This window comes from Thermobia domestica, chromosome 8 (assembly GCF_964235325.1).
Source record: "Thermobia domestica chromosome 8, izTheDome1.hap1.1, whole genome shotgun sequence".
Lineage (NCBI taxonomy): Eukaryota > Metazoa > Arthropoda > Insecta > Zygentoma > Lepismatidae > Thermobia > Thermobia domestica.
In genome coordinates this window covers 275,609,901-275,630,082 of record NC_137461.1, presented here as the reverse complement: position 1 = coordinate 275,630,082, position 20,182 = coordinate 275,609,901, and the positions used below count along the sequence as shown (strand labels likewise).

Below are 20,182 nucleotides of genomic sequence, written 5' to 3'. Positions count from 1 at the left end.
ACGTACATGTGTGTGTGTTGATGTATGAATATGTGACATTCGGAACTCAGATACCAGTACCTCTTTTGTATAACTGTGTGTGTGCTTTAATTCTGTAAACAACCTACAATCCTGAATGAATTGTATACCGTGACTTCTGTAAATAACTTACAAAAAACAATGACCAGCTTTCAACTGAGGAAAAACTTGCAATTAAGGCCTAGACAAAACAAGCAAATGGCAATTCAGGAGAGTGTTCGAAAAAAAAATAGTTTAAATTTACAGGATGTTTTATGGCAGTAATGTTGTTTGCACTAGGTACATTTCCTCAATTTATTTTAAGTTTTCCTGGATAAACTGTAAATAAAGTGTGTTCGATGGACATTTTTATGACACTAATCTCTGTTACGAACTCTCTTCAGTCAACGCTGAAGAGGAGATCGGATCATTGTCAGGGACTGAGTTTGCTAGAATGAATCGTTCGCAATAATCTAGAAAAAAAAAAACATTTAGTGAATCCACAAAGCTTCTGAAATTAATATTAACTGTACCTATGGCGTCAGCAAAAGACGAAAAGTTTTTTTCCACATGAGAAAGAATTGACACTTTCAAGGAATTGAATGTCTCAAGAAAGGTTATCACCATTGGTTGTGCTTTCCATCGAAAAAGACCTGACAATAAGAATACCAGAGTTCAACCAGCATATATTAGACAGATTTGCTCCAATCAAAGAGAGGAGAATGAACTTACTAATTAATTAAGGTGATTAATTGGATAAAATGTTCTGCATTTTTTATTTTTTAAAAACAGATTTTTATTTAATTTAACATATCACATAGCATTTGCATCTAAAGTTATGCTGATTAGTCAGTGAGTCAACTTTATATCTTCTGTCTCTTATCGTTCGTAGTGCAACACCCGAAACCACAATCCACCGGCCGCCACTGAGTGTTTGACATTAAGAGAGATAAGAATCTCTCACTGTTCTCGTACGGAATGTGGCCCGGGAAAGCGACAAACTTTGGGAACGGCTGAAAATGTGGATGTTGAACAAGCACTGTATACATGGATAGTGCAGAAGATGGCCAAAAATAACATGCTAAGTGGCGACATTATCGCAGAGAAGGCTAGATATTTTTGTTTACAGAGAAATGATGGGCAATGGTAACTGTTGTCAATAAATTTATGTACTACGTAATATTCCTTAGTAATCCGAACTTTTTAATAATCCGAACAGCTCAAGCAAACAAATATTCGGATTAACAAGGTTAAACTGTATATGAACATTTACAAATTATACATTTTTTTCCCGTAGATACTATAATCCAGGACATCAGAAACTTTTAAGAACTTAAATTGTGCTAAGGACTCGCCCGGGAGCAGGTCAGTACTTGATTCAGTCTTCTTGATTTGGGTTAAGGGGACTGAATCAAGTATTAGCACTAGATATAAAGTGTTAGAAGAAGACAATATCACATTTTTATTTATTTACTTTTTAAGTATCGATGTAGGTCTACTGTACTTTATGTCACCCATACTTTATGCCTTTGCTATTTAAGTATCAATTTAATATAAGTTTAAGCCTGATTGATGACATAGCGCTGGTATAACGTAAAAAAAAAAAAAAAAAAAGTATGTCAATTTTCTTAAACTCTTAAAACATATTCTATTCAGCCCGATGTGATCTATCCGTTAACGTACTTTTTTTTTCATTATACGCTAGTGATCACCTAGAACAGATAATATATTACTTACGTATTTTCCAAGTATGGGGCTACTGATGAAGGACATAAGTTCGAATATTCCGAATACCAATCCATACTCAGTTGGGGTTGAGCCTTTCTTCTCAGCCTGGAAAAGAGAAATGAAAGAAATTATAAGAAATAGAAGCATGTAATTCTACACTTACACACTTTTCTAAAATCGTTATCTGATTTCCTTGCACGAAAACTGCATATTTATTTATTTATTTATTTTTAAAAAGTAGTTTTCTCTCATTTTGTAAGTTCTTGATTTTATACTTCACTGACAATTTTAGAACAAACTCAATTCTTAATTTTTTTTGCTAGCCAAAGGCTAGCTCCCTTGCGAGTGTTGCGCCCTCTATCCGGTGTGCGAGGTGAAAGTACTGGTGCAGAAAGGAGATTGGAGCCGGTCTATGGGATGAAGAGGAAATCTGGAATATCATTTTTACAGATAGCACTTTATTATATTACATCTTTATTGCATAATATTGCGGTATCCATTTGAACATGATCTTGTGATCATAATCATTAAGGCAGGAAAAAAGATGGTGAGGTGCACTTCACAGGACAAACACAAACAAACAATTTGTTAAAAAGACGAATGCTGGTTATTTTCTTGTCCAGGGGCTACTCTGGACAGTGATGAAGACATGTGAAGCCCTGTTAGTATAATGGATTTACAGTGCAGTATACGTGGGTGAAACATGATGGGGAAGATGATCGGAAGAATAGGCAGATGCGACAAAATGGTCGGGGTGATCAGGTGGAAGAGTTTTGAGATAAAGGGAGAAGAGCAGAGATAAAGGACAGGTGATGAAATTATAACCCAGATCGTAGTTGCGATCGATATCCATCGTGTCCACAAGTAGAGGGTGCCGTTGCTGAAAGCGGGTAGTTATGAACCTGAGCCTTAATTTTTCGATGTGATGAAGTAGGGTAGGAAACGTTATGCGGTCATACAACTCCTGCGTTGGACTCGGAAGCTTGATTCTGTATGCTAGACGAAAAGCATGTCGTTCGAGCACTTTTAATTTGTTGTAGAAGTAAGGTAATGCACTAACCCAGGCGGGATGTCCATATGTTAAGACGGGGCGCAAAAATACCTTGTAGGTATTGAGTACTGTAGAAGGCTGTAATCCCCATGTGGTACCAATAAGACGTTTAAGAAGGTTTAAACGATTATAGGCCTTGCGAGTGATTTCTTTAAGATGTGGGCGCCAAGTCAGATGATGGTCGATAGTGAGACCGAGGTAAGTGACCTGTTTAGTGGGTTGAATTCGTGTACCGTCGACACTAATATTAAGGAGATTCTGATTTTTCTGTACTCGAGAGCGCTTGCGAGGTGGAATGAAGACTATGGCCTGCGTCTTAGTGGAGTTGATGTGGAGTCGCCACTGATTGCACCATCGGAAGAAGGAGTCAATCGCTATGCTGAGAGAAGAATTAATCTGTTGAATGGTTCGGACTGTACAGAGAAAAGCAGTGTCATCAGCATATTGAAAAGTGTGCACATTGAGAGGAAGTGCCGGCATGTCAGCTCAGTGATGCCAATTCCTTCAGAGCCGTTTTCCCTTCACAAGCTTCAGAATTTCCCTTTCGCGGACAAAATTTCCCTTCATCCAAACCGTTCAAGTACTGTATTTAGTAAACGTATTTTTAATCGTTTTCGCTTCCACCCCCTCGATCCGATTAAAAATAAACATTTCCTTTTGCAGGATTTCGATCCGATATTTTGTCCTCGAGTATGCTGTTTTTTATTTTTTTTTAAAAAAACTTTCTGGTGGTGGTAGCTCCAAGGCATTTCTACACCCAGGTTGGTCTATACTTTTCGTTTTATCTTGGAGACACGAATCACCTCCCGTCGTTTACTACATTAAAGCTACTGTATATATATATATATATATATATATATATATATCGTATTTACGTTTGCAAGGGCGCCCTTTTGGTAGACTTGTCCATCGCCCTCGTTAGTACTCCAGCACGGACCTGCCCTCAACCCAATCTTATAATCACATACAAGCAGATACCTGACAGCCTTCCTTTGAGCTTACGCAGAATTTGAACTTGATTTATTGTTTAGGTATCTAAGGAGTCGCGATAGAGGAGGGGGAATGATATGGAAAGGTGTAGGCCAGGACCTATGTTAAAGGTGCAATCTCTGCATTTGCCTGGTGCGACTGAGGAAAAACCCTATAAATACCTCAGTCAGGACGGACAACCTATCACTATTGGCATCACTGTGTCAGCTACAAGCAGAAGATATAGTAGAGGTGAGAGGGCAGAGCCTTGGGGTACACCAAAGTAAATAAATTCTAAATATTATCAGTAGCCATTGTAACCATCAAATTGCCATTTAACAAATGCGGGTGCTGCTATAGATTGCATGGTTCTGCAATCATGATTTTAAATCACACACACACAAAATCTTAAAGTAGTGTTTGATTAAAAATAAATTATGGTAGTAAAAAGTAAAAGGGATCACACGCACAACAACTTTGAACTTCGTCCCGTAAATTAGAATCGTTGGGATCTCTAGTGCCATCTAACGGCAAGAAGTGCAACGTCTACCACCTTCGTTTCAATAGTAGAAAATGTAATACGGACAGCCAGGGATTTATTTGTAGCCAGGGAAGCCTGGGAATTTCCCCCTTCTACGTCTTGACTTCCCTGCCTCTAAGTTTAATTCAGCCTTCCTAGCCTGGAAAGATAGTTTTCCCCTTTCATAGGCTACATAATCTGTTTTAAAGTACAATAATTCAACTTCATGTTTTAGTAGCAATTCATTATAAATATCCCCCCTTCTACAAAATCCACAAATAAACCACTGCGGACAGCTACTATTGAAGTCGCATTTATTCGCTAAGATACCAACGGATTGACTCCATTGACAAACTGCGGCAAGTCAAATTGCTCTAGCTATCTATTGTAACATAGAATTTAAGAATTCTCTTCCGTTCAAGAGTAACATGGAGTAGTGGACGGGCTGACGGATGAACTGACATTACCATCTTGTATGGAGTAGTGACGGATGAACTGATATTACAATATTGAATGGAGTGGTGGACGGATGAACTGACATTACGATATTGTATGGAGTGGTGGACGGATGAACTGATATTACAATATTGTATGGAGTCGTGGACGGATGAACTGATATTGCAATCTCCTATGGAGTAGTGCATGCGTAATCCTAATAAAGTTACGCTTTGGCGCTAGACGATATTCAAGCATCTATCAAAAGTTTATATTTAAAAAAAGAAGCTAAAAAAGAGTGGTATACGTTTGTATTTGGACGAGTGCTGAAATTATATAAAGCAATATTGAGCATATAGGAGAAAACTTTTTATCTTTTAAACAAGAAAAAAGCACATTTATACCTGCATCGCCCCATCTATGCGTATAATTGATTGCAGCCACTTGCTAACCTCTACCAGTCTGCTCCCATAATATAAATTTATCCACTTTGAAGGACTTCTGGCTATCTATCTATCTATCTATATATATATATATATATATATATATATATATATATATATATATATATATATAAGGTGTCTCAAAACAACACCCACAACGTTTGGGATGTGATTCCTGATAAGACAAAAAGTATAGACCAACCTGGGTGCACAAACGTTTCCTTTCGGAGTTATAGGCTGCCGAAAATATATATAAAAAATTAAATTTAAGGGTCCATAGCTCCAAAACTATGGAACATACCGTAGTCTGGTCAAGATTTCACTTAGGAACTAATGTGCCCTACCCAAATATCCAAGTTACAGAATCCTCCGGTACTTCCGCAACAATTTTTGTAGAGGTATAGGGATGCGCACGAGACGAAATTTGTGGCTGTCTCGACTCGAAAATGTGGTGTAAAAGTGATGTCTCGACTCGAAAAATGTGTCATTTTCTATTGCAAGAGAAGGGTCTCGACTCGAATTTTGTCGGAAAAATCCTGTCTCGACTCGTCTCGTGCGCATCCCTATAGGTAGTTGGCGAGTACTTCAGATTATATGGCTGTAGGCAAACTCCCTCCATAAAAATTGTTGCATGAATACTTTAGGATTCTGAAACATGTCCCGACTACGGTAGGTCCTGTACTTTTGGAGCTATTAACCTTTAAAGTTTATTTTTTCATGTTTTCGGCAGCCTATAACTTCGAAAGGAAGCATTTGTGCACCGAAGTTAGTCTATACTTTTTGTCTTATTTTGGTGTCAAGAACCACCTCCCAAACGTTCTCGGTGTGTCGTTTCGAAACACCTTCTATATTATATATATGTTTCAGAGTTGGGTTGTACTGCCGCACATGATTTTAGAGAGGGAGAGGGGTTAAAGAGCGGAATCTATACCACAGCTCCCTTTATAAAATCCGTTGCGTCGGTACATTCCAACTCTGAAACAGTTATTTAGATAGACAGTGTACTTGTTCCTCTAATATTTCTTAACCGCCTTTGATATCTCTCATAGTTTGCCAGCTAAGGAGCCTCAAAGTTACAATTTTCTCAATTTTGGCATCTCGTAACTTTGAAACAACGCGTTTTTCGCCTTATGATTATATGGACTTTTTTTTATTGTTGAGGCGTGAGGATTTCACCAGTGGATTTTGGCTACACAAATGACCACCATATTATATATATATATATATATATATATATATATATATACAGAGAGAGAGAGATTGTAAAACCAAATATGAGCCTGTGAGGGAGCATAGGCCTACTACTGAATTCATATTAGTTTTATAAGATGTTCGCAATCAGTTTTTCATCAGTCCAGGAAAAAAAAGTTCCATACATTGTTGTTTTATTACTGAATTTAACGAAGATGTTTATACTAAACTTTTCATGTGTTTTGCTCTATTAAACTACTATTTGACACTGTTCTCAAATGTCACGATGAGCTCGCAGATTTCAGTGCTACGTAAATTTTATCATGGGAACAAAATGTGTCCACACAGATATTTACGTAAATAAATAATTTCTGTTACATAAATGTGCTTTATCAGTTAAGAAAATCATCATACATTTGTTATATAAAATGACACATTAGGTCGTTCCATATGAAACTTCCTTTTTTGTGTGTGTTGGCTAATTATCTTTAAAATATAGCTTTTACAGTTTTAAGCAGGGTTTCTCAACCTGGGAGTCGTGAAGATAAGAGGAAGAAATAAATATAATTAGAATCTAATACCGGAATTAAAAAAAAATATGTATATTATTTTGAATTTGGTGATAGGAATATTTTTTTATAGGTATAGTCTATTTTTATACATACTGTTAACAGCAAGAACAAAATAGGTCTACTAAACATTTTCAACAGATGCAGAATTGTTTAAAAATCATTTTAAATGAAAGAAGTACGATATGAAACTAATAAGAACTGCATATTGAAATACAAGAAAAATACAAATGCAACAAAACCTGCATATTGAAATACAATTGAAAGCTAATGAGGTACCTGAGTATGGTGTGATTTCATAAGTGTGGCAATGTGCGGTTCAATCTTTGTGACGCACATTATCAAGTCATGTAAAAAAAAAAAAAACCTAAATAACTTTAACAACAGTCCAAGTTTTTTTTACAACCAAAATTAGAAATTATATTTATTATATGACCCAAAATTAAGGGAGTTATGAAGTTGTAAAATTTTTAAATGGCCTCCATTCTGAAACAGCATGACGGATCGAATTCGATACCTGTAATATGAATGAACTGACCAACTTTGGCTTTAATCCATTCGCTTTTACGGAATCCATTTTATCTATACAAAATTGATTCTACTATTATAGAAATAGATGGATACTGTGAAATCTCTGCAATAGGTATATTAAAATTCCCACACAAGCGTACTACAAACCAGAAATTATAAGGAGTTCGCTGGCAAGAGGCTAAAATGGAGATTGCTGGCAGGAGAGGGTAGGAGTTAGTTTTTTTAAGATTAGGCTAAAATATATTGAAGGAATTCAAAATTAAGTATAAACATGGAAACCCACAATAAACGGATTATTATACTTTATGAATTCAAACGTGGACAAGCAACTGGAAAAGTAGAAGCATCAATGCTGCTGAATGCATTAGTTGAAGCTAACACTTTCGTAACTGTTCAAAAGCTTGTTGTCAAACTGGCAGCAAGCATATCTAGGTAGTTTTCGAACACCGTTCACTCTTGGAAACGTGAAAAAGATCCAACGGATTTCTCATGAGTTGACAGCTACAAACTACAGCGTTTGGAGATCTCCACATCATTAAGGATTACATAAACAATTGTAGCTTTCTGTCTTTGTCTAATCACATGTGATAAAAAGTGGATACTCTACAATTATAAATTTAATGTATTATGAAACAAAAATGGTGGATTAATATGCAATGAACTGGGAAAATCTCAGAAAATCCACAATATAGTACATATAGAGGTGGAGAATGGTCTCCACGGACAGAAACGTTTGTGAGAGATGTTAGTCTATGACGTTACCCGCCTCAGTTGCTCCTAAGCCTTAGCAAAATGAAGATCGCACCTGAAGAAAGAAGTTTTGTGATGTCATCAGGAATCAAGCGGTCAGACTATATTCAGATGGGGAAGGAAGACAACAGAAGGAAACCCATGTGTCAATCTGTTCTAACGTGTGAATCTTGAGAATTATTTTGTGGCCACTGCCATATAGTGTTGTAAATAGAAAAAAAAAAAAACTGTTCGTATTTTTTCAGAAAAAAAACATTGGCTCTCGTTTTTTTTCTAAATTTCGTTTTTTTTTTTTTTCAAATAGTCATTTGTAATGTATCTTACGCCATTTAAGTCTGAAGTATTTTTATGTAGGTATAATTACCATAAAATGCAACATAAATTAAACACTAGATACTGATACGGTATAAAGATTTTACAATTTATATGAGTAGCGTACCTACTAATAATCCGGGTTTCTGTAGTATTTCACCAATATCAACCAAGAAATAAAAGTATAAATGATTTTTTTTTTTTCGTGAAAGTAGACCTATCCAAATAACTTGTCTCAAGGTAAAAACTAATACTAATTTGCCTACTAATATTTTTCTAAATATCATATATAAATTATTTGTCGACTAGATATATAGTATGCATTGCTGGCTCTACCATATGTGCAACGCGTGCATTTGCACGGGGCTGCAATATCTGTCATAAATATTTCATTTAAAATAAATATTTCTTGTTGGAAACAGACTTTGATCATGGTAGTTAAATTTACTAAGCTGACCTTCAATTTGAATACTACATTCATAAATTATGTTTAGGTCGCATTAGTTTAAGTCATATGGTCAGTGCTAAAGCAAATGGTAAAATAAATCCCAGAACAAATTGCTTGATTTTTGTCAAATACAAGAACTCAATTCTCGAACGCCTGTCCCCTTTGGTTAGTTATCAGAGTTCTGATATGAAAGCTTCTCTTGTCTTTGTCGCAAATAAGATTGTTATCATTGAAGGTGGAAACAGCTTTTAAAAAATAACAGATGTAGATGGAAAATAAAGAAATAAAGATAAAATAGCTAGTTGTACTTGAATTGCAAACTAATATGTTGAGATCGAAACTCGATATTGAATTCTATAAAAAGGATTACCATCTTTCATTTCAAAGTGTGTTTGCTTTACCTTTCATTAACATAATAGATTATTATTTAAAGAAAAAAAAACAGACACAACGAGGTTGTAGTAAGTATTTAAGCCTTTCTGAGTGCGAGTGAAGTTTTCCTCCCCTTCGTTGTTCATGCTGGAGTAGCATACTTAAAATCGTGACTTTTAAGATTTGTTCTTTCTGGAGAAAGAGGGAGGCGGCAAATTGCGTCATTGCACGGGCGACAAATTACCTAGGGTCGACCCTGACAATATGTACACTCATGTTCAAAATAATTGTCGCATATTTATAACTGTCTTGTAAGAATATAATTTGATAATGATTTTGCAGGGTACTTTTAACACTGATGCTATGTATATAATTGGAAAATGCATATTTGTGGTAAATTTCAAAGGAAAAGAATTATAAATACGAAAATGGGAAAGAGCAAACAAAATGTTGCTAAATGGACAAGAAAGTTTTATTTTCGTTTTATGGTTCTTATTTACTGCTCTTTAGACATGAAATTGCCACATGTCTTTGCCGATTATACACATACTAACATTATAAGAAATACCAGGCGGATTCGTTTTCAGATTATATTCCTACAACAACATATTTATAGACATGCGACAATCATTTTGGACATGAGTGTACATACAAAACATGAATATAGGATGACATAATTTGAAGTAATGCAGGGTGTTTCAAAATGAATATTAGGGTTTTGAAACTTTGTAGTATCTATTACAATTAACCTACAATTATAAGTATTATCAAATGAAAGAGCAACTCAAACAATTTTGTACGCACGCATGCACATGCATTGTTTTCTCTGTCTGCCGTTAGAAAGAGCAAGTAGCAAAGATGGAGACTAGAAACCAGAAAGCTTTTTGTGTTTTAATTTTGCAAAGACTGAAACTGTAGCTAGAGTGCAACCGTCTGTGTGAATTGAATGTTTCGTGCCATGCGGCGGAAAGTTTACGGATCTTTCTCACCTATCGACTCGATGTGTGCCGTATGACGAATGAAGCTCATATCGAACACTTGTAGCAAAAACTGTTTGAGGTGTTCTTTTACTTGATGTATTGTTTATAATTGTACATAAAATGTAATAAGTGCTACGAAGACTTAAAACCCCGATATTCATTTTGAAACACCCTACATTTCTCAGCAACAGTATTGGAACTAAAATGTAAAAAGGAGAGAAAATTTTCCTTATAAAATGATTGTTTACAACAACGATATTATTATTAGTCAATACTATAACTACTACAACACGAGTTACTAGTCAAAAAAAAAAAAAAAAATCAAATCTACAATAACCCTTTCAGATCCAGGTGACCAAAGTGCCACATACGGGTGTGTCACATTTTTAATCCACTCCTGAATGGACACTAATTAAAATATCGGGATTTTTTTTGCCAAATATGGTTGGACCATAGTTTATCATATTAGTTTCTTTTTCTTCTGTGTCGAATTTCCTTCTCAAATTTCACCCCAGTCAAAAATTCGAGAATTTTCGAATTTCGAATTTTCTTTATTACTTCTTATCTGTAGCTTTATTCGTTGCAGAGAGATCTTAAAAGACTTGTCAGGTAGATATGTCGGATGGATACCTAATTGTTCACATCAATTGAATAGGCCTGCGCGCATTGTTGCCAACTACGAAAATTAAAATTTCCTTAAATTTGGGCAAAAAATTCGAAATGTTTGTTATAAGTCCGTACCTGTACGTCCGAGTGCAGATCAACTTATGCCAGTCGAACACTTGTTCATACTGAACAAACACGGGTACATATCGTTACAGTGGGGTAATTAGGGGGCGCACGAAAAATTCGGATTTAGGTTCTAACTCTTGATTTTACCCTACTTTTCTGTTTATCGAAATGTATTTTTGGTAATTAGAAGCTTTGTTTCTTAAATATTGCCATGATACTTGTAGGATATATTAGTAATGTACCGGTGTTTATTTTAAGATAGTTCTCGTCTGTCTGGTAGCAGTGTTGCCAGCTACAGAAAATTTTAATTCCAAATTTTAAGGGAAAATTTTGGGAAAATTGTGTGTTTTGTCTATTATTTCCCTCTTGTTAGCTACATCGGAACAAACGTACCAGTATTCGAAAGTCTTGTTTTTGTTCGTCGCAACGCACTATAGAAAGTTTCAATAGGGTAGTTAGGGGAAGTACAGTTGAGGTTTACAGTAGACCTTGTTCTCTAAGTGGAAAGATAACTGTGATTTTTTTTTTTTTTTAGGTAGAATGAAATATTTTTAATGACCTGCTTACTTTATTAGATATCGTCACAATACTTGTAAGATATATTAGAGGGATACCAAAGCTTATTTTAAGATAGTTTGTGTGTGTCTGCTAGCACTGTTGCCAGCTACAGAAAATTTTAATTTTCGATTTTATGGGGAAATTTAGGAAAAAATCCTTTTTTGTCTATTATTTCCCTCTTAATGGCTACATTCGAACAAACGTACCACTGTCTGAAAGGCTCGTCCTTAGCCTACACGGCGCACCATAAAAAGGTTCGGTAGAATAATTAGGGGGAGTATAGTTTAGGCTTATAATAAACCATGTTCTGTAAATGGTAAGAAAATTGTGAATTTCTGCGGTAGAATGGGATTTTTTTTTTTTTTTAATTTCATGCTTACTTTGTTAGATATCGCCATGATACTTGTAGGATATATTCTTGGGGTACCAAGGTTTACTTTCAGATAGTTCACGTCTGTTTGATGCCATTGTTTCCAGCCAAAACAATTAATTCCCGATTTTAGGTGAAAAATTTGGCAATTTCCCTTTTCCTCTCTAGCTCGCTAAGTTGGAAAAAATGTACCACTACCTGAAAGCCTTCTCTTTAGCCTACAGAACGCACCATAAAAAGTTTCAATAGGATAATTAGAGAAGCTGTAGCCCCGGCATATCTGTTGATTTTTCCTTCTGAGTCGTAAAAAAGTGTCAAAATTCCATGTGTATGGAAACAGAGAAGTTTTTCTTTCTCTGTTTCAATGGAAGCCAGCGATTTCAGGTTTTCACTGTACCTTGTCATCACAACAAATAATTTTTTTAGGTGACTTGGACCCATATTAAAACAGTGGTGCTAGATACAAAAATCTTGAAATTCGGTTAGGGAGTTTTTTTGTACATTTTCACCTCTACATTTCCCTCAGGAATTTCCCACCCACTGGCAACACTGCAATGTAACTTACACCAAAAAATAGCCACATTCCTTTTCTGAAAAACAAGGTCTTAACCATATCAATCGGGTAAATGGATTTTGAGCAATAAGTCACTAACTGGAAATGTAGGAAAACGCCAAAACTGACCTGGATCCGAAAGGAATAATCACACGATTTTGCTCGTATAGGTACAAAGAAAAACGATTTGTAAGTTACGAGGGCTTCGACTAAAGTTCTATTGATTATTTCAATAATCTTCAGCATAAATCAATAAATAATAGCTGCCAGAAAAAAAACAGACATTTGAAAAAAACATGAAAAAGAACGATGTTTTTTATTGAAAAAAACTTCACAGAAAAAAAAACCGTTTTTTTTACAACACTACTGCCATAACCGAAGACTAGTTTCTGGCGAAGTACAACGTTGCCTCAGCCTTGCTATGCTACAAATTTGTCCCCCGACTCGACTGGTTTTTCTTTCGTCGGCTGAAACTGGTTCTGAAACAACACCATTGAATACTCTGAGGGAAGAACACAAACTGAAAGTATTTGAGAACAAGATCTTAAGACGAATATTCGGACCCAAAAGGAACGGGAATGCTGAATGGCGGAAACTTAATAACAAAAAACTACATAATTTGCTATATCGTTCACCAAACGTTGTTAGGGTCATCAAAACTAGGAGGCTTAGATGGACAGATCATGTAGGCAGAATGGAAGAAAGTAGGAACGCTTTGAAAATTTTACCTGGAAATCCAATTGGAAAAAGACTATTAGGAAGACCTAGGCGCAGATGGGAGGACATTATTAAGATGGATCTCGCAGGAATAGGAATACAAAGCAGAAGCTGGATCCAGTTGATGAAGGATAGAAGTCAATGGAGAGCTTTGCACAGATCTTGTATGTACCGTCATTTAGAGGCCATACATACCATTCAACACACAGGATAAAATTTTGAACTTAAAATTTGTATAGATTTCCCCAAGCTGATTTCTTTTGTTTTTTAAAAGTTTATCCACTGTGTTTCTATACTGTGAAGCAAAGATAGTGTGTTGAACGGTTAGAATCGAAAATTGTGTATATCTGTCGAAAATGACTCCAGCTATATTGTTCCTACTTCATACGTCAATATTTCATTATTAATCCTGTTAATTTAGTATCACTCATTAAAAAAAAAAAAAAAAAAAAACTCTTGAAGAGGGTTCTTTCTGCACAACTTCTTCAAAATCTACTGGTTACTTTTTACGTAGGCCTATATAGGTCACAAATAAATATTTAATTCAGAACCCTACAATAAGGCATAAATGATTTCTCATGAAATAATCCACAAGGGATACGTAATATAATCTTGAAGTTTTCTTCCGACGAAATTTTCCGAACTTTATCCGTATTTTATAAATAAATGTTTCCGTAATAACTTCAGCATACTATGAAATAATTTAAGAAACGGGAAAGGCGGTAACTTTTATAAAATATTCAACCTTTTTCTCTTAATTTTAGACTTCCCATCTATACTCTACATAAGTTTGGAACATCTTATCGAACGGCTATGTCGGTCTGTCGGCAGATACATGTCAACAAAATTGGTAAGAGATATCGAGAAGCGGTTTTTGGAAACGTTTGAAGGTCCCAAGAATAGGTTCCATCTCAGTGATAAAAATTAACAATTTCCGTTTTCGACACTAATCGCCACAGAGGAAACTTAGTAACACATAGTGACAAATTTTATATACTTTATACTCGGAATTTATTTTGCGTCTAAAAGAAAGATACCGTCAGCATCACTTTGCTAAAACCGGAATAGGTAGAAAGTTTTTACTTCTTCCGGTTTCAATTTTGAACTCTACAGTGCAAGTGCCGTAAATGAGAGTGAGGAGCTGTTTCTCGGAATCGATTCCGTTTTTTAAGTACAGGTCCAATCTCCTCTAACGCTATTCAAACCGTAATTGACAGATTTTTTTTACATTGTTCACCGTAGAGAAAGAAAAAAAATTGCGAGAACCCACCTCTAACAAGAAAAGGTCTGAGCGTTGCAACAGTAACTTCAGTCTCTTAACTAGGGATGCGTACGAGTCGAGTCGAGATTTAAGCCTGTGTCGACTCGTCTCGAGAAAATGTCTCGACTCCAAAATTTGTCTGTCTCGACTCAACTCAAATTCGAAATTCGAGTCGAGACAAAATATACAAGTTAAAATATACGCACACATCAGCCAGAACATTACGACTACCTACCTAATTGTCAGTATGTCCACCTTTGGCACTGATAACGGCGACGGGTCTTGGCATGGACGCAATGATCCTTTGTAGGTCACTCGAGAGAATTGGAACCACATGTCCACACACAGGTCACCTAATTCCCGTAAATTCCGTTGAAGGGGGCGATGCTGCTCTGCTGTCACGTTCAATCACATCCCAGAGGTGTTCGATTGGGTTCTGATTCGGCGAGTTGGGGGGCCAGCACATCACTTGGAACTCACCCCTGTGTTCCTCGAACCACCCGATCACGCTCCTGGCCTTGAGACATGGTGTATTATCTTGTCGAAAAATGCGAGTACCGTTGGGAAACATGGTCGTCATGAGAAAGATTTTCGAGACATTCTAATCGAGTTGAGATTTTTACGAGCAGTCTCGACTTATGTCTCAATTCGAAAATTCGAGTCGAAAAATACGTTTGTCTCGACTCGTCTCGAATTTTACAAAGTATCTCTCGACTCGAATTCGAGACATGTCTCGACTCGTGCGCACCCTTACTCTTAACTTTATTTCCTTATCACAATCACAAGCTATAGGAAGTTTGACTGTCAAACGAATCTCATTATATACACAGTTTTAAAAATATTGAGACAAGTATGTTCTTTTCTGGCTTTTTTCTTTTTAAAAAGAAGAATATATAAAGTTTCTCAATTCATGGCCCTTATTATTAGCTGTCATTATTTTACACTAGCGCCATCTATGGGGCAATTCTTTGAAGTATTTTGAAAACCTCTACGTAGGTACTCACTATGTTGTTTATTCGTGCTATCTCGCGATTTGACGCACTAGTTAAATTGCTATTCTATTCTAAGGGAATTCTTTATCACTGTTATACATTGATTACGTACATAAAGGAGGTCACTGTATCAATTAATGACTTCTTCAACTTAAGATAATGTAGTTTCTTTTTCTACAATAATGAACTCCATCCAGCCTTCTAATAAACAAAATAGTAACAACACAACATGTCCTTGATTTTTTATTAACATAATTGAAAATAATATAGTTGGAGAAGGAAGAGACAGGACAACCGTACCTTTACGTTTCTCCGAATGCCATGGGCTACTAGCACTTCTCAAACTGTGGTCCGCAGACCACAAGTTGTTGCAACGTATGCTCACAATTTTATAAGGTAAAGATCAGGCCCATAGGCACAGAGGGGCTAGAATAGTTGGTATCCGAGTCAGGGGTAAAAGTGGATCTGATAAGGTAGAGGGACGAATGATGTCATGGCGTACCCCGTGCTTATCTTTACCTATTGTAATATTCTAGGAAGTGGAGGGATGTTATAGATAGGGCCTATCTTCTGGAAGTGGAGGAACGGCGTTCTCCTGGGTTCCTCATCACTTTTACCACTGATCCGACCTAAGTTACTTTTAAGGCTCCTCTGAAACGAAACGTTTTAGAGAATTATTAAAACTACTCAAAATTAGATATGCAAGTCTTGCAATTATTATTTTGCAAGGTAAATTCAATTTAGCGTACTTTACTCATTTCTGTGTGAAAATATATGCTTCTTGGTAGATGAACTATTAATCCCCATAAAAAGCACAATTTGTAACTGAACTGAATTATGTACATTTTTCCAAAATTTAATTGCGCTCCTGCACTCCCTTAAAATTGTGAGTTTGGCAACAATGCACTCAAATAGAAGGGAAAGTCGTAAGAAAAGGACAGTAGTGAAGCCTTCCCAACACACCTTGTTCTTTGCTGTTCGAGATATTCAGGTCATATTCCATTACGTGAAGCAATGTTAGTTTCAGAGCAAAATAGTACCTTGAAAATCACACAAAACTTTGTTTAGTTCACATACATGCTTTATAAACAAAGAAAATCGTTAAAAAAAATAAATTTAAGGTATTTTTTCGCTATCAATATAACTGAAAGATGCTGTGGTTCTATCGCCTATTTCGATAGCTGTGCGTGTTTAGTTCTCTCTCTCTATTAGGATTTAAAGGGGGGCGCAAACTTCAGGAGGATAAAAGAAAAGGGAATAAGAGAGAGAGAAAAAATACTGAAAATCAAGGGAAAGCAGGGTTTATTTTTGAAAATTTTCTTACGGTTCGTGCCTCGTCTGTCGACGTCACTCATGTGTACGGAGTGCGTCGTATACTCTCGTACCGGGCGCTGATTTTCCACGACACGGGTACTGCATGTGGTACTTCAAAGCAGCTATACTAAATAAGCAAATCACAGCTACTCTGCAAACAAATATCGGAAATTAAAAGAAGAAACAGAAAAGTTCTTATATTCATCCTCACAAGTTCTGCTTGATATACCATTTTGTGGAAGAAGAACGATTCTTCGCAAAGATTTCCTATGCTTGTGCGTAAAGTACATAACTCTGCTATACATAGGTATAATAATAATAATATAAAGATGATGGACATTCACTGTATTTTTTCGATGCGGAGTGAGGTAGAGAAAAGAGACTAGGGTAATCGCGAGTACACACGTCGTGATTCACGCGTGCATATAATACTGCCCATGTAAAACAACAATTAGGCCTATTTACGCACACTGCATGACCTCATTAACTACAGTAAATGTACCAGGTACACACCCACGGGGGTCTACCAGGTCCGGGCCCTTCCTCCAAAACTTCCGAACATACATTCAGTGGCGGGTCCAGAATACGATCAAGGGAGGAGCTAAACCATAGTTTGCAGTTTTATCCAGTGTAAAGCAGGATTGAAGTCCATTTTATCCAGTGTATACTTGAGCGTCAAGGGGGGCTATAGCCCCTATAGCCCCCCTTGGATCCGCCTCTGCATACATTTGTGCATTTCCTTAATAAAACTATACTCGTTCAGTAAAGAAATGATTTATATAGGCTAAAAATTTGACCTTTTTCATCATATGTACCAGAGATGGCGTGGGTCAATGAAAACTTGACCCACTGACCCTCCACCCACTAAAACCCATTGTAATTGCCACTACTAATCTCAACGACACAAGGAACTATGGATTAAACATTAACTTCGGTTAATTAGAATATTTTACCTTTCACCTCCGCCATTACCCCTTTCATGCCGATGAGGGCTGAACTTGAACGATCTCAAGATTGTCACTATTCATCTCAGCGACTGCAAGAGCCATAGATTCGACACTAATCTCGATCAATTTCGACATTAAATTTTCCCCTCTCCTATCCCTTATGCCGATGGGGATAAACTTGCAGTTGAATGACTTCAGGATTTTACTATACATCTCAACGAAGAATCTAGAAACTATAGGTTCGACACTAATACCGATCATTTTCGATTACTATCAACCGACTATCAATTTCCCATATTAGGATTAGGATTTAGATTTCTGGGCTTCGGCATAAGGCATATTAACTCGTCACGTTTGAGAGATTACGTCCCTCGGCGAGCACACTATCCGGGGAAAGGGAAGGAAGATGAGACTGGGGAAGGAAAGAAGCGGCCTGGGACCTATAAGTAAGGTACCACCATGGCGTTTGCCTGGTGAGAATGAGGAAAACGCAGCAACACCTCATTCAGGGTGGCTGGCCTGGAGAAGCATTTTAAACTTTTTTAAGCGAATGCCCCCACCGGGAATCAAACCCGGGACCACTCGCTTCGAAACATTTCCCCATATATAAAGTACCCCCTTCTGTAAAAGATAAATTTTAAGAATGTGATTGTTAGGACACGTTCTGTTTACTTTCATGAAGATTTAATATACCTAATTTCAGCTCCCTAAGCGTTGAACGTTTCGTGAGATACTCAACTTTTCTAAAAATTCGGATCCAGTCAATCATTTAGGATATGTATTAAAATGAAAGCGATATAAAATGGCAGTTGGGATTGGAGCCTAAATACCAAAAGTCATTTCATATAGATTTGCCGTTGGGCCGTGATAATGACGCACACATAGTTACATTCAATTTTCTTTTTTATAATAGATAATAATTCATATATTACAAGGGATTCAAAAATATTTTTTTCCGGTATCCAGCCCCTCTAAACACGCACAGGTGGTGGATGTCTCGAGGCTAAGTAGTAAGTTCTATTGCTACTGCTATAAAACTACAAATATCAATATCCAAAAGTACCTGAAGTTCTATTTTCACTTAAATATACTCATCTCAGATAAGTAAATAGAAACAAATGGAAAAAGAAGAGAAATGGAAGTCTTTAATTTAAACTTAGACAAATTCACGAGTGGTCAGAAGATGCTGTTTACAATGCCCTGATAAGAGTGGGTCGGTGGGTCATGGTGTGTCCGAGTAGTCACGGTGGGTGGGTGGTGGGTCGCAGAGAGTCATGTCCTGTTCACCCACGACCGATTCACAATCTTGATCCATGACCCACTCCATCTGATCCGTACTATTTATTTTCTGATAAAAATAATTTTATCATATTTCGTGAGAATATAGGTGTCATTACTTGAAAATTACTCATCTCTTTTTTCGGATGTAGAAAAATACCCGTTTGACATAAACAGTGTATATCAAGAGCGGATTAAGGGCGGAGCAAATGGAGCTCAGCCTCTGGGGGCCCCCCAAAAAATCCCTCTCTCTAATGTTAAAATATAGCAATCAGCTTATTATAACTTCAGACCCATTCAATTTTTTTCTGCTCGCTACGCTCGCGGTATCGCTAGAATTAAGTCTTCTTCCACCAGCGTCTTCACGATACTTATTTTGTGAGGGAATGAGCTTTTTTGGGCCTCTATTACAAACCAAATTATTAGCTTGTAGTGACAATTCCTTTAAAATATCACTGTCATTACTTAGAGCAAATCTAGGAGGTTTTCCAAATCTCCTTAACAATAAAACGTTCCTATTCAAATCAATTTGGGCTCTCTGAGATACTAAAAAGTCATTCCTTAACAACATGTCTTCGGAAAAATTACTTAACACGAGAAAAGCATGATGAAATATTCTCCCAATAATTTTGAAACGTACAATTGCTATTTTGTGTATCAAAAGAGAATTCTGAATAATTCCTTTTATTCATGTGTCGATATTCAATATCCTATCCTTAGGTGAAACTAAATCCTCTCTAATTGACTTGATTTTGAGTTTAAGGTCCCTTTTCAGCAGCGAGGCTATATGAGACATGGACCTACTGATTAACGTGGAATCCGAACCACATGAGCTCCTGCCGGGAATCGAACCAGGGTCTCTCGCGTCCTCTCTAATTATTGATATTTGCTATGCAAAATCTAATATAACATCACCATTCTTATTTTCAATCAATAACGACATTAAAATCACATTATTTCATGTGGTAATGGAGGATTTTACAACACGACCCTTATTTCTTATTATAGTGTTATCTGTGAATGTACTTCCCACCTTTACAGACATTACACTTTTAAAGACTACGCTACAAACACGCATTTCATGTGTGAAAACCATGACCACAAAAAGAGCAAAATGGGGAGGCTGAGGAAGGCAGCAAAGAAATTTATGCGTAATGCTAATGG

General features: G+C 36.5%; 1 protein-coding gene across 1 annotated transcript in view; it reads right to left on the bottom strand.

Annotated features, from left to right (window-relative positions):
* The window catches only part of LOC145693642 (MFS-type transporter SLC18B1-like), a 263,501-nt gene that overhangs the window by 237,641 nt on the left and 5,678 nt on the right, over positions 1 to 20,182 (bottom strand). The window contains exon 2 of the mRNA XM_081769831.1: positions 1,735 to 1,830. Within this exon, the coding sequence (XP_081625957.1) occupies positions 1,735 to 1,830 (96 nt within the window). The remainder of the gene's footprint in view (positions 1 to 1,734; positions 1,831 to 20,182) is intronic.